Source organism: Meleagris gallopavo, chromosome 14 (assembly GCF_905368555.1).
Source record: "Meleagris gallopavo chromosome 14, MGAL_WU_HG_1.1, whole genome shotgun sequence".
NCBI lineage: Eukaryota > Metazoa > Chordata > Aves > Galliformes > Phasianidae > Meleagris > Meleagris gallopavo.
This window is the reverse complement of record NC_139417.1, coordinates 7,855,732-7,872,291: the sequence shown is the minus strand read 5'-3', so window position 1 is coordinate 7,872,291 and position 16,560 is coordinate 7,855,732. Positions and strand designations below refer to the sequence as shown.

Below are 16,560 nucleotides of genomic sequence, written 5' to 3'. Positions count from 1 at the left end.
AATAAATTCAAAGGAAAAAAAATCCAAAAAACAAAAAACCAACAACCCATACAAAACAAAACAAACAAACAAAAAAAAGAAGAAGAAAAACCCTGAAGACATTATTCAGGCTAAATCTAATAAGAGTATACATTGCCTGTAGGAGATGCAGTTTATATTGTTGCATTTTACAAGTTTACTTTTATTTTCATTCCTTATATAAATCCTAATTAAAACTGGTTCCTTCTTGGGTGTGGGCCTGATGTTCACCAGGCATTTTCAAAAAAAAGCTAATGATAATTTTGTTGTTAGAGATGTGCCTTTCCAGCATGTGATAAATGGTCAAAACAGGAAATTAAAAGTTGTAGCTTATCTATTTTAGTTTATCATTAACTTCAGGTAATATTCCAAAACGAAACTGACACATGCTGAAAATGGAAGGAGAAAAATTAATTATGTTCCTTGCCTTTTAATTATTTTTGTATCAGATGTGTTCCATACAGGAAATGCATCCTAAACTGCTAGAGTTCACAGATCAAACCTGGTATACTACTTTATGTTAAATTATTTCAGATTCACATCAAAGACAGAATTTAGGATTTTGGTGTCAACATCTGTGTTAGAATGCAATGCACATCCTTTGGCAGTGTAAAATGAAATAAGGGTGAGGTTTGGAAACCTCAGTCTCAAGAAAATGCTTCAAACTGCTGAAGTCTCCCTCTGAAGTCAAATGGGTCACCTGTTCAGTATTTCTCTTCAAGTTTCTGTATCACAGTACTTCTAATTTCAGAAAATCCAACCTATGCTACTACTCATCATTCTTTCAACCACGAGTGAAACTGGTTTTAATTTCTAAGAAAGAGCTAAAATTGTGAAATCGCCTAAGCAGTTGTGGGTCTTTGCAAATAAATATTCTCCAATATTCTGTTTGATAAAGCAATTGACAAAGAGGTTTCAGGAAACTGTAGAGTCATCTGTGTCATGCTCTGTATCAAAGGATTTGTAATTAAGAATTTAAGAAAGAATGATTTCTTAATTCACAGAATACTACATAATTTGCAGTGATACTTATGGAAAGTACACAACACATGTTGTAGTGTAATTCATGTAGAATAACAAATGATGCAGATTAGATTTGACACAGCTTGAATGTGTGTACAGTTTTTATGAATTGCAAATTCCAAGTCTGAGTTTCCAAACAACCGTGAAAAGTCATATTAAGGAATCTGTTTCAAAAGTAATGTAAAAAAAAATCTGGTATATCTTTGAACTTGAAATTTTCAAGTATACTGAAGATGATGCAGGAAATCACAGCATTATCAAGTAAGCGGGTGGTATGTTTCCCCATCAGTCAGCACTGAAGTGATGATCTAATATGTTGATATAGGACTGTGATCAGGAGCAGTTACTGTCTGTCTGATGAGCCAATGTCCTAAAACACACAGTGAATAAAACCCCTTTTCTGTGTGTTTATGTGTGTGCTTATATGTATGCGTAGGGGTGTGAAGCCCTGGGGTCCTGAATGAGTTCCAGTGTGGTTAATTAATTTCTTTCTCAAATAAAAATATACCTGACATTTCATCGCCTACTAACCATTAAAAGAATTAGCAAGGGAAGCAGATGGAAGTAATGGCACAGAGCTTTACTTAGAAGGACATGAAAGGGATTTTATTGTTACTCTTAATTTTCTGGATGCCTTCAGTTTTGTTCCTCATCCAGAAATCCTCCTCCTCATCCTTAGAAATCCCAATTGGAAAAGCTTGAAATCATATGATATTTTTTGCTGTTTAAGTAATAGGTAGCATATCTGGAAAACACAGTTTACTTTTGAACTACTCTTTGTCAGCAGCCAAAGTAAAAAGAAACAGAATCTGAAAGTCATATCAGTTACTGTTGTGAAGCACTAACAAATAGAAAGAAAAAGCTATGAAGAAAAAATACATATTTAGCTTCATTTTAAGAAACGAACAATAAAAAGTCATGTAAATGTATGCACAGTATGATGAGTGTATGAACTGAAAGCAAAATCAACTTTTCATTTTTCATTTTTCCATTTTGCATTTCATATGCATTATGCTTTCAGAGCAGAACAACTAAAAGACGCCTACTGCAGCATTAACGCTTTCTTTGTGGATGCTTTACTGCAATCTGGCATACAAAAGGAGGAAACATTAGAAGTGGTTTATTTATATTTCAGCACCAAATTAGAAAGATGACATCATTCATTTACAGTTCTTATCCCATGACACATCTAATTCCCAACACCTCATTACAAGGGACACTTTTAGGATTGCATATATCATCTTGTTTAACTTTTGCATTCTTTTATGGGATACAGTTGAAAGGTAGGAAATTTAGGGCTGTTCATTGATAAGAAAGTAAACTGATAAAATCTTAGGAGCTTCCCCAAAGAGGCAGAATATTACAGTGTTTACAGTAAGTGGGTTACTATTTATTAATTCTCCGTCTTTTCCACTATTGTTCAAAAGGACTTCCTCTTTAAATATTAATTCAAACAAGTTAATGGTGATTCAGGTTGAGTTGGCCTTGTGATAAATCAGCAAATTCATGACTAAAATTCATACAGGTCAATGCTTTTGTCTTCTTAATTAGGATGGAAAAAAAAAGAATTGTCCCAGCTGTGCAGAAAATAGTGTTTAAAAGTGTGAAATGATACCCTCCAGAGCAATTCCTGTTCAAAGGAATCTACCTCTTGACTTATGGATGAAATCTGTATTGTAAGAGGCAGGGAAGATGCTCACAGCAAAGGTGCTGTAGCGATGGTTAGAAAGCAGTGAACACTGGTTTAAACATATCCATATCCAATCTGTCAGTGTTCCTCTGCCTTGTTATTGCGTCTGCAGTAACATGAACTGAGTGCTAGTGCCCTCCTGAAATCTGTTTATTACTGTCCCCAAATGGTCATCATGTGCAGTTCTTGAGAAGCATTACAATATTTCAAAATAAAATTAGTTGCAAGGAGACATCTTAGGATTTTGTGTGATCCCAGTGGTTCGTGGTTTTCCTCTCATTACTTTTTTCTTATAGTGCAAATATTTTGTAGTAAGAATATTTGGTTTTCTCTTCTTGCTTTTTTATTTTTCTGTTTTGTTTGTTTGTTGGTTGTTGTTTTTTTGTCTGTTTTTCAAGATCTCTTTTCTACTTCAGCAAAACTAATTAAATTCAAGGAACTTAATTGAAATCTCAGTTTTTACGTTTTCTATTAAAGTATATTTACCGTGAAGTTTTCCTTGCAGAAATTTTGATATAGGATTGTTCTCATAGGAGAATGTATTTACCTTAATTCTTGAAGACTAGTTACCACATATTAGATATAGGCTGCTGGTTATCTCATGGACATTACCATCTGGAATCCAATTAGACCTGTTAGCCTAGGAACATACACAAATTAATGAGTAGTGTTTAAAATCATCTGTTCAATTTGGGAATGATCGGTTTGAGTAAAATCTTGGGGTAATGTGTTTTTCAGTGTCCCTCTGTATGTGTCCTGCCACCTTGGGGCACAAGTAGAACTGTGAATTTTTGCAAATGACTTCATATTCCTAACTTCAATGTCAACAGAAAAGTGTCTGTTTCCAGTGTATTTCCAATTGTTTGTGCATGACCCACTCAAATGGTTTCCACATAGAGAATTGGCACAAAGTAAATAATGCTCTTTCAAGTGCATCTATTCCCATATGAAATAATTCTATCAGGGTTCAGATGAGTTTTTGTTTTTTTTAAAAAATATGATATTGAATGTGTTTAGACTTCAATCTTTCCTTCAGCCATCTACATAGTACTAATTGTGTATACCTTGAATAGAATCTTCAGATTTTGACAGAGGTCCCTAAAAGCTCATGGCATTTTCTCCAGGGATTTATCAGTGCAAAAGTGAAACTTGATTAATGGTTAACGAGTTTTCCAGAGAGAGCCTTACTAACAGAAAAAATAAGTGCTGTATACACTGATATTGGGCAATTAGGTAAAAAGATATTTTTGGTGCCATGAACAAGGTTTGTGTTATTCTAGTCTATGTATGTTATGGTATAGAATAATTGTAATAATGATAAAGAGCAAGGGTGTATCTTGTTACCTCATGGTGACATGAGATTTTATAATCTGTACAAAGCAGTAACTGAAACATAGATGTTGTTTTCAAGATCTTTATCTAAGACTTACTTTCATTCTGTGATGTGTGAAGTCCCATAATCACTATTTCCTCTAAGCAACTGTGTCTGTAGCAACTAGGCTTCAGATTCTTTTACCTTCCTATATAGCAGTGTGATCCTTGCTTACAATAAAAAAAGAAAAATTAAGCCAAGAGTTATTTTTAGCATAGCTGTTCACAATTGTTGTTGACTTGCCTTGATAGATAACTGTAAATACTTGAAGCATGCTTAATATTCCTGTTTGTGAGATTTTGGAAGTTAATTATTGAAACATAGCAATAAACTGGAAAATAGGCAACTCTTCTAAAATAGTAAATTTAGAAAACTTCAATGTCTTCATTGACACCTTTCAAACATAACAACCTTAATCATGTCCTTTTCTCATTTCTTTGTGTTATTCTCTGTAAGTGAAAACTGAGACAGATATATTCACATGCTTTATTATCTTTCTCTATTTGTTTCTTTTTCTTTCTGAGCCAGCAGTCCTGACATCTATTGTTAGATCCTTGCAGCTACAACCAAAAGAAAGAGTGAACAAAGAGCTAAGATCTTGCCAAAACACTGTTAGATTAATAAGTTCCAGCATGTAATATTTTTTTTCATTGTCTCTCTTAAATAGACACAAAACAGAATGAAACTAATGGCAGATAACTATGATGATGACCATCACCACTACCACCATCATCACCACCATCACCATCACCGATCTCCTGGGAGGCCACAACACTCCAACCACAGACCCTCTCCAGATCAGGTCAGTCCCTTCTTTTCTATGCTTCGCTTCTATAATTTTACAGTTTTGATATCTCAAGGTGAAACAAATATTCCACAAATAAGATGAGCAATATTAGTTCTTTGAGCAGAAACTAGTAGGTGAGGCATTTGTTTCCAACGCAGAAAGAATCTCAGTGTTATGCCTGGGATCTTATATTTCTCTATCTTTTTAAAAACATTTCACAGATACTTTTTCAGCATTTCATAATTCAACTTTTTAATTAGAAAGTCATTGAAAATTTGCCTACTTAAATTGATTTCAAAAGTATCAATTTTTGGAGTTTTGGGGAGTTTATTTAAAGTAAATGGAGAAATAATTAGTACTTTAAAACTTGTTGTATTTCCATTTGGTATCTTGTAAACCACTAGTTCTAAGCTGTTCATGAAAATATTTTTTCATTATTTAAAGCAATAAAGCTATAAAATAACAGGTATAGATTAAAGAGAAGTGACACATTTTTCACTAGGCACAATAAACAAAATTCCAGAATGTTTTATTGAAAATCTGCTCATGATTCAGTATTCTTATAATATTAGTCTTCTTTAAGACCTCTGTTTAAAGACTATCCTAATAAGACGGTCTCAAAAGATTTGTTGATTGAACATGCTAGCTTTGAAATTTTTCCATATTGAAAAAATAATATCCCTAAGCCCAACACTGGTTTGATTGTGTGAATTTCAATATTTGTTTATAAATAAGCACAAATTTTGTAAATCAAAACATTTATTTTGGAAATACATAACTCATTTGATTTTGTTGATATTTTGTGATGTTAATGATTTGAATGTTAAGGGAAAAGTAAAACATAATTATTAAAAAAAATTCATTAACATAGTTTTAAAATGATAATATTTATACAATATTTGTTTGGAATTAAGAGGTCACAATGTTTAGTGGTTTATTAGCATTATTGCACTGCCCTTTATAATAGTTCAGTGTGGTTCTTCAGATAATGTTGCAGTTCCTTTGATAGGAAGAAATTTGCTAAGTGTCTAATGTGCAGGCTCAGTACTTTTTGTTTTAGCCATCTGAATGAAGGAGATGCTTTGGCCAAAAATCTTGTTGTTTTGATATTTTTGAAACAGTAAATATCAGAGCTCTTCTTTCTGGAAAGCTTTAAGACCAGATCCACCAAAAATAATGTATCTGCTTAACTTTCATATTTATATATGGAAAATAACACTTCAGTATTATTATTATAGTTATTACCTGTGGTAGGATAGTTAACGTGTTGTCATTATAAAGTATTGAAAGTAATGAAATTTCTTCGTTATTTATCTATCCCAGTGCATTATTTAAATTTGCTTTGCTCTCTAGGTTTTCCTAATCATCACTTGATTGGTGATTTCTGTCTTAAGTTACATTCTTGAAGTTGTGATCTATCATTATGCACTCACTTTATTCTTGCACTCTTTCCTAGGTGGCCCCTAGTTTTGGGCCACAGTCTAAAACAGGATGCAGGTCTAGATGGCCTTTACATAGCACAGCCTTTCTAAATATAGTTTGTATTTGTCGAGGACAAATGATGTTAAACAAATCAAATTTCCTTTCAAAGGGTTAACTGGCTTTGTGGCTTAAGAAGAAAATGTTAGCTGTGACGTACGTACTTTGAATTCATAAGGCCTTTGTCATTGTCCCATCCTATATTTGTAATAAATACAATAGTTATAGTAAAATACAGTGTAAAATACATTAAGAAAAACAAAAGCTATAACAATAAATGTTATCATTTTAATGGTGTTAAGTATGAAATCAGGATGGGATGTCCATGCAACTGATAGATATAAGACACTACAGAAAAACTTTCAGTTATTCATTGTTGGACTGGAGGAACATTTACAGCAGTTTGCTAAGAAGTCTTTCCTATATCCAATTCTGTGAAGTCCTTTTTTAGAAATTATTTCAGGGATGAAATAGAATATTTTTGGTAATGAACCAAGATGCAAGAAATTACAGATACAGCAGAAGCAGTTAAGATGCTCAGTAAACTGCTCTAGTCTTAGTAAGCTGGAGAGAAAGTCTGAAATAAGTAATTTGAAATTCAGTAAAGACAAATTCATTTAGAAGGGAGACTTTGCATGTATTGAGGCCATATAATGGAAAAGAAAAAAAGAATCTGTATTTCAAACAGTATGAAGCAATGATGGAATACCATTGCAATGAAGTTACATCTAATTCTGGGTAATGCTGGAGAAGAAGCAGGAAGTAATTATTCTGCTCTCTTGAGCACTGGTGAGACTTCATCTGAAAAGCTGTATACAGTTTTGAACACCATGCTTTAAGAAAGATAGACAAATTGGAAACGGACAAAAGGAGAGCAATAAGAATGATAGGAGTTTTAGAAAACATGACCTATGAGGAAAGCTTAAATAACTGGATTTGTTTAGTCTAGAAAGTACTAAGAGCAAGTCATAAGTCTTCTAATATATAAAATGTTGTTGTAAAGAGGACGATGATCAATTGTGTTCCGGTGCCCATTGGAGAAGGAGTAGGAGTGGCAATTTATACTAGAAGTAACGAGGTTATTTATTAAAAACAAACAAACATAAAAAAAAAAAAAAATAAAAAAAGGAAAGAAAAGAACCGCAAACAAACCAAACCAGATTTTTTTAGCTATAAGTGTAGCAAATCTGTAAGTCAAAAGAAACATGAACATTCTTTACTACAGATGTAGCAGAAACTCCTTTCTTACAGATTTTTAAGAACAGGTTAGACAAATATCTGTTGTGCATGATAGTTGATTTATTTCATCTTATATTTGTACACTGGTTGGATGAGGTTTTCTTCTGACGTACTGCCATCCCTAAATTTCCAGACTCTGTGAGCAGTGGATTAACCTAGCTAATGTTTAATTGTAAAGTAAATAAATAGGAGTTCCACAGCAAAATCCTTCCTGAAATAAACTTTTGGGAAGCAGCAAAGTCAATATTTATGACTGAACTCAAGTCATTTCTTTAGCTTACATTTTTAAATCGTGGATCTTATTTTTTACTGTGTTGTATTATTTAGTATTCCACACAGCACCTTTTTTTGTCCAACAATTTGATTGCCATGTGCCATGCAAACTTGTTTTCCATTCAATAGAGTACTATGCACTATAATAAAAAGACATTTTTTATTTTATATATATATAAAAAAAAGGAAGTGGTGAATATTGTAACACAAAGGCCATTTTTGTGGATGTTGGGAAGGATTTTGAAAGGAATCTCAGAGAGAAAGAGATAATTTTGAAACATTTTTCATATTTATGGATTATATTGCAATTTCTAATTTATGTTGATACATTTAAGTAAGGAAATACATGTTACCATATATGGATGTAAAAATATTTGCATATTCATTTTAATACGTATTTGTGAAAATGAATAAGATATTTCACTCTTAGTGTTGTAAAACACTGTGAGTCTATACCTGTTTTAAAGAGCTTGAAGTACTACTTGTTTCTTGGAAGAAGATCCTATTTTTAATGTGGTGCTCTTTGGTTCAGCTATTGATATTTTCCTTCAGTGGTCATGTTTTCAGTATAATTTTTACTCAGTAACAATTGTTATGAAGGAAAAATATAAGTTGAAAAGCTTTTGCACCCATGTTCATTTATTATTAATTTACCTGCAAGTTTTACATTTCTTGCTATCTCTGAAACATTTCTTATTGGCATATATGACAGACCTCTAACTCCAGAATGGTCTCCATATAAAAAAATTGCATTTTTTTGCTGTCACTTGTTCAGATTCATGAGAACTTTCGTATGTGGCCCTAAGTTCAAGTTGCTGCTTGTGGACTACATAGTATAAAATATACTTGATTATTTTAATTACAACTGGCGTCTCTACATAAAAAAAAAAACAAACAACAACACGTTTGTGTGATAAGGATGTAGTTCAGTTATACACACCCACCAGATCAGGCTGCCCATTCCCCATCTAGCCTGAAGGTGAATACCTCCAGGGATGGGACATCCGCAACTTCTCTGGGGAAACTTGTTCCAGTGCCTCACAAACTTCTGAAGATTTCTTTCTAACATCTAACATATATATCACCTCTTTTTGTTTTAAATCTTGTGCTGTCACCATCAAGCCACATAAAAAAAGTCGATCTCCATCTTATTTATGAACTCCATTTAAGTACTGAAATGCAGCAATGAGGTCTCCCCAGAGCTTTCTCTTCTCCAGACTGAACAAGCCAAGCACCCTCTGTCTGTCTACATAGAAGAGGTTTTCCTCCCCACTGATCTTCATGGCTGCTATTGGACCTGCTCCAACAGCTCCACATCTTTCTTGTGCTGGGAGCCCCAGACCTGGATGCAATATTCCAGATGGGTCCTTGTAAGAACAGAGTGGAAGGGGACAATCCCCTCCCTCGCCCTGCTGGCCACCTCTCTTTTGATGCAGTTCAGGAAGCTGTTGGCTTTCTAGGCTGCACGCAGACACTGCTGCCTCATGTCCAGCTTTTCATCAACCAGAACTGTCAAGTCCTTCTTTTCTGGATTGCTCTCAGTGAGTTCTCCCATCTTTACCCATATCTATCTAGTATTGCCTGACTGAGATGGATATACTTTGCACCCAGCCTTGCTGAACCTCAATATGTTCATGTGGGCATGCTTTTCGAGTTTGTCCGGGTCACTTTGGATGGCATGCTTCCCTTCTATCATATCAACTGCACCACTGTAACATCAGTCCAGCGTTGTCTGCAAACCTACTCAGATTGTACTTGATTGATCATTGGTCATTGATAAAGATATTAAAGATAACTGGTCCCAAGTTGGACCCCTGGGGGACATGGCTTGTGACTGGCCTCCATGTGGAGATCCATTGACCACAACCCTCTGGCTGTGACTGTTCAATGAATTCCCCAACCACTGAATCCTCAACCCTTCCAATCCATCTCTCTCCAATTTAGAGATTAAGATGTAATGTGGGACTATGTCAAAGGCCTTGCAGAAATCCAGATAGATGTCTTCACTTGCTCTTCCTTTGTCCATTGATGCCATCACTCCATTGTAGAAGGCCTTCCAGGCACAGAGATAGGACTCATTGGTCTTACATTCTCCTTGTCTTTCTTTCTATCCTCCTTAAAAAATGGGAGAATTTGATACAGCACCTACACAGTGGAAGACTAAAGATATGAGATTAAAAAAAATTTCACAATTGAAGACTTTATTGCCAATCCTGACAACAATAAGAGCTGTCAAATCTTCTTACTGCTCATAGATCTGGAGATTTTGAGATGCATAAAATGAAAAATGTTTCTCATTTCATAATGTTTCCTGAATTCCCAAACTGTAGTTGAATCAAAGTTGTATGTTTTGTTCCATGGTCACCAAGGCTACAAGTACATTTTAATTTTGTTTTATGATGAGAGATGATATTCTCATAAAAAAGATATGGATTTTGAGAAAAGATGAATATCGTAGGGTGTACCATAAGGCTGTAGGAGTTGGTTCCTTTCCAGAAAGTTGGTGCTGCCCTCAAAAGGTATAACTAAGGATGGAATATCATATGGTTGCATAAGCATATAGTATGTTCTTTTACATCTTTTAATCCAATCTGGCTGCATAGAGATTGTGTTCATATCTAATACATTTTTGATGGCCCTTCTACAAGGCGGTAGTGTTTTAGAATTAGGTTATCACCAATTCATCATTGTGATTTTTATTACTCTGAAATCTTGCAAAGAGGCACAAAAAGAAAAATCCTTCTCTCTAGGATAGTGATGAGTCAAAGTGTATCCATGAAGTTTCCATTAATGCCTTTCTCCAGAAAGAAAGTTGACTTACTTCTATAGAACCATCTATCTGAATCTTAGTATTGAATCCAGTTAGGTTTTTAAGTATGATGGTAGTTTTATTAATTTGGGAAAAGAAATTTAATGACTAATGCATGAAAATTAACAGTGTAATGATGTAAAATAGTAGTATGCCACCAAAAGTAACTTCTTGAAGAAGACTATAGGTTCTTGAAAAGTTATAGATTTGTGACTGATCTTGGCAACAAGATATCAGCTGGAATTACTAAATATTCTTGGAGCTGCTGGAAGAAGACATAGAAAACACCAAACAATTCAGACGGGATTTTGTTAGAGCGGTATCACTTTGAAATCAGAGCCATGATATAGTCAAGCAATTGTTATTTTGGTGTCTGGACCCTGATCTGCAAATTACCCATCTATAATTTTAAAGGAAAAGGAGTACCTGCTACTTTGTGTATTTTGGCAGCTCTGGCCATTAGCATAATGCCTTATATTCTGTGGCAATACTGGAAAACTGCCAACCTGAAACTCCTGAATAGGCCTCAGGAATGTTGAAAATGGGATTTGTCTTTAAAAAATAAACAACACAATTTTAGAAGGAGGATAAACAGAAAACAAAACAGATTATTTCAGCTCACTCAAATAACTATGGCTATTTGAAAACTGTGAAATCTTCAGATTTCATTAGTCTGTGAATACGACGCCCAATTCAGCAGAACTTTAATGTCTGGAAACCTGAAATACCATGTCTGGGGAGTTTTCTGCTACATTAAAAATTTGTTTTCCAGTTGTTCAGGAAAGTAGAAAAATATAAGAGAAAAACACCAAAGCATCAGTGACATTTTATTGCATAAAACATCACATGATATAGGTGTTTAATTCACTAAGTTGGAATTATTGGCTCCATCTCTGACCCCTAGATTTTGTTTAATATTCTGTATGTTTCTTTATCCTGTATGTTTACATGTTGTATTTGGGCAGGTGTGAGCTTGTTCTTCTCTGTTCACTAAATGTACATGAACTTGTTCTGCTGGTACCTCAGGCTGCAAAGAAGCATGCAATTGCATTAACACAGTGCTGAGCCTGCACTAAGCTCATTAGAGTCACATGGATTTATTTAATTTAGGAATTCGGGCAGGGCAAGGTTTTCTTGTCGGTACATTCAGTATAAACAATCCTAGGCATATCCACTGTAAATAACTGGCATTGTGCTGAATTAATTACTGCTTTGAGATCTAAGGAGTCCAATGCAAATTAGTCACATAAATACTTTCATATTTTAAAGTATTTTCTCTAATTTTTCATCTTTGCTATGCATATTGTCCCTCTGGAACAAAGAACTTGTGATCATGTCACAGATTGTTCAGACTTGTTGAATTAAATGCAATAAAATCCTATTTATGTCATGGTCACCATTAAATACTCAATTTTCCTATTAAATTGTAGGCAGTTATAACAGCTATTTTGCTCATTATAAACACGCTACTAAAATGGCAAAAGCATCTCTTCTACTGAGGATGTAATTTCTGCCTAGCATTTTTCAGAAGCCAGTAAGTCTTATCATATACTTATTTCAGTAGATGCAGACAATTTTTCCTGCCTCTGACGTCTAACTATTTCTATCTAGTCTAACCTAAAAGGAAAACTAGAGTGGCCTTCCATAGAAACTTCCAGCTCAGATTTTGAGGATAAGGAGCATGCTTGCAAACCTACATTTCTTTATATATCACTTAGTATCTGTGATGGAACAAAACAACAAGGCTTGAAATGTGAGAGTCTGCTCTGAGCTGGAGTTTCTCTTGTAGGGTTTCTCTAGTTCTAGATTTTGGTATACTATCATCTTGCAGTTATAAACATGCTTAAATTCTCTCATTTTATTTAATTAAAAATCAATATCAATATATAATATTTATTAGTGCTTTTGTTATTCCTACCTCTTAATTTTAATTATACTGTAACCAGATGACTTTTCATATACTTTTTAATTATATTTAATTTGTAATTTGACTACAAGTCCAGATAATGTATTAAAAGTAAGAAGTAGAGCATAGATTTTGCTGTCTATGATACCTCAAGGAGATGGTTTTGTATATTGAAAAGTTATACCTCTCCTTTGCTTACAGAAATGAATTTATTTTATGTTTTGAGGTTTAATGAATGTGATATAAATGTATACATACTGCTCAGTGTGTATATTTATATATATCTATATTTATATGTTAACTTTGCAGTCTTTTCCACATATGGAAGAATTTTTTGAGATCATGTTTAGCTATAGAAACCTCTCCCCTCACTTCCCCTGAATGTGTGTGTTAGAATATACAACACTTATATAGAGGTTTACATTTATCTTATATTCCTTACTAGAAAAATTAGCTGCCACCATCATAGTCTAAAATAGATCTTTAGACCAGCTGAGAGAGCCAAAAATGCATTTCTGGGAGACAGTAACTTGATAACAGAAGTTGCATATCTGGCACTGGTTACTTAAGTGAGATAACATGTCACAGGCTTTCACTACAAAGGGGACCATAAATTTTTGCATTGCAAATCTGATTTCACGGGCCACATCTTGTAAGAAGCATTGGGTTTCTGCTTCATCTAGTGATAAAGCTTTAAAATGCATGAGTATCTGGTAAAACATCTTATTCATGTTAATGCTAGTCTGGGTGTTGTAAAGAAACAACCTTTTGCTTACCCTCATTGCCAGTAGTTATGTCTGATTATACCCTAATTATACACAAATAAAATAAATGGTGACATGAGTTTTATGGCAAATTTCATAAATGAAAGATGTACTGTTTATTGAGATCCTTTCTTATATGATTTGAAAACAAACCTGTAACATAAATCCATATTACTGAAGCAATTTTAAAGATTCATTCAACTATTTGAATATAGAAATGAAACATGAAATAAAGAGCTTCTGAAACTGTACACATTCTCTTACGTGAATCCACTGTTAGCCTTTCTTCTTTCCAGTTTCAGGCTCAGTGCATCGAATCATTCATGCACAACACTCTTCTGTAGTCAATTGTTCCATATATGGGGAGTCTGTGAGAGGAGTCTTTAGTGATGTTTGCTCCCATGTGTTCCCTACAAATTGAGTATCACACGAAAGTCTCTCTAAGCTCTAAAAGATTCTGATTTTAGAATAAGTTCTTGAATTGAATGAAATGTCATTACTTAGCAGGTAGATTTCTATGTTTCAAATGGAAATTAATATTTGCAAATGTAATTTTTTTGCTGTAAGTAAGACACTTTCACAGTCCAGAGCCAGTAGTTACATGTTTAATGACCCATTAACAGTCACAGATAATAAAGAGAAAAGGGTAAATCAGTCATCAGAAAGTTAGTTCAAGAGATGAGTGGGTTATCACTGGATTTATTTAACCCAAGTTAAGACATTAATTCGTAGCATGCCGGCACATGAAAGGGTAATGTGATGAGCCTTGTCAGGAAGGGTCTTCTATGTGTGGGAAGAGAGCCAGCAAAGCTTAGCTCATCAAGGTTTTAACGTTGTCTGTGTTGCAAAAGCTTTTGTCCAAAAGAAGATCAGGATTTATTATTATTATTTTTTAATTTATTTACTGAATTGGTTTCATAAAGATATTTCCATGCCATAAATGTGAGGGGATGTGTGCAATACTTCAGTTTCACAGAAGTATTTTCTGTCTGTTTTTTGAATCAAATCCACTATCTTACTCAGGTAACCAAATTTTAAACAACAGTGGGCTTCACAATAATACAGTTTTCTAGTCTTTGAATGCATCTATGTTAGAGTTTCAGTTATGATCAAGACTGCATACTTGAAGGAAATCTCCTGATCTCCACTTACTGTACTGTGGTTTGTATCCAGAAATTGTGTTGGAGTGGACGCACTGAATTCCTTTTTGATGAAGTATAGCTGAAAGATGCATTCCAGGATGTCACCCAGCACAATTCAGTGCTAATGGGAATTCATTTTTGGAGATGGAGCCAAATTAAACCAGATTACCCCACAAGATATGGATGTTATACCATTTTTCAGCAGCAGTTATATTGCTCTGTAAATCTGTTGCTACTTCAACACAGAGATTACAATTAATTTGCATTCATGAGTAATAAAGAGTATGCTATAAAGTATATATGATATGAATAGGCATATGATTTCTGGCATCTGATATATTTAAATTTGTTAGACATACTCGAACATGTAGATGATAATTAAAATTATCCTTTGTTTCTAACCTGATGTATAATGTAGGTCATTTTATTTGAAGACCACTGTCTCAAATTTTCTGTTCAATCTAATGAACCCTAAAGAACTGAAAACTGAGAAATATGCTTTCAAAACTTATATTAAGATATACTTTAATATTAAAGCAGAATATCAAAGCAGAAGAAATCTTTAAACAAGCTTTTGACATCTTTGTGTAGTGTTTTCTAAGCACTGTTCATCTTGCTATATTGAAGGCAGTTGAATTTTTGACATTAGGTTTTTTGGTAATTGGAGAAGAACAACGAACAGTAAGCCTTATTTAGTGACAGCAGATATTTCCTTTTAAGATACTGAGAAACTATAACAAGTAGCAATGAAAGAAGAAAGGACTAGCATAATGATGATATATAATCAGTGAATTAATAATCTAGGAATAGTCAGCAAAGGCTTTCATACCATTGTACTCCACATAAATATATGAGACTTGGGTGTCAGTTCCAAAAATACAAGGCGATTGATATCTTAATTATTTTGAGTTCATTGTAATTTTGTAATAGTTAATCATGTACACTAGATTATCAATTCAAAGAGTATTTCTTGATTTTTTTCACCTTCTTGCATGTTTCTAAGTCAGATGTTGCTTTGCAGTTTCTGTCACTGGGTTGCTATTCTTGACCCCATAAACCAATAAAAGATCCAAGTTTAAAAAGCAGTTAATGTACACAAACATTAATCAAAAAATGCTTGATTATAGTTTATTGTTTGAAAGAGCCATAGATTAATGATTCTGTAGGATACACACTGATATGAAAGACTAAGCATTCTCCTGGAAGCCTCTGATCCAATATTAATAAATGATAAGGCATAAATGCAGCTTTTATTTTGCTTCACAATATGTAAGGAGTGAAAAAATAGTAATGAACATCATTTGTCTGAGAACATCAGTGGAGACCAAACTTCAGCTTCTTGATAGAGCAGTTCACTTATAAAAACAATACTACCTATGTGCCTTTTATCCAGAACATTTGGGTAGTTGTGAAGATCTGTACAGAAAAATCTCTAAATGAACTAAAATACTAAATTACTAATTACTAAAATAATTTACACCATTAAATATTCCCAAAATGTCACAGGCAGAATAATGACGAGAATAGTTGAGAGTCTTATGTCTTTTATCGAATCCACTGCAAAGAGATAGTCCAGGCTTGAAAAAAAACCTGACTGCCTAACAGGAAATCAATGAGTTTGTTAAATATTCCATGCAGATCTTATATTTGTACATTTTGTTTTCTATTATATTAAAAATTGACAGCACATACTATAAAATTATCTCCCTTTTTGTAAATGAAAATGAAAGCTGACATTCTCTCACAGCTATAGGAATTTTATTTTTTTACCGAACTCTGTAATCAACCATCAAGTATTTTGAGGTTAGAGCATTACCTGGCACAAATACATGACATCATTATCTAAACAATAATAGAGCATGTAATAGGCTTTCATAATTGAACTAATAAGTTGGTGACCTCTACTTAAGATAGTGGAAGTCTTAAATGCTATTTTTTTTCTGTAAGTAATTAGTGCGTGAATTGAAAATGAGTTATGAACAGAATTTCAATGGCAGACATTAAGCCAGAGCATTTTATAAGTAAAAAAAAAAAAATTAAGACATGACAGTATGTTGA

The 16,560-nt window shown here is 33.6% G+C and overlaps 1 protein-coding gene across 1 annotated transcript in view; it reads left to right on the top strand.

The window, feature by feature from the left end:
• ERC2 (ELKS/RAB6-interacting/CAST family member 2) overlaps positions 1 to 16,560 on the top strand; it is a 371,864-nt gene that overhangs the window by 300,432 nt on the left and 54,872 nt on the right. Inside the window, exon 15 of the mRNA XM_085235975.1 lies at positions 4,771 to 4,905. Within this exon, the coding sequence (XP_085092101.1) occupies positions 4,771 to 4,905 (135 nt within the window). The remainder of the gene's footprint in view (positions 1 to 4,770; positions 4,906 to 16,560) is intronic.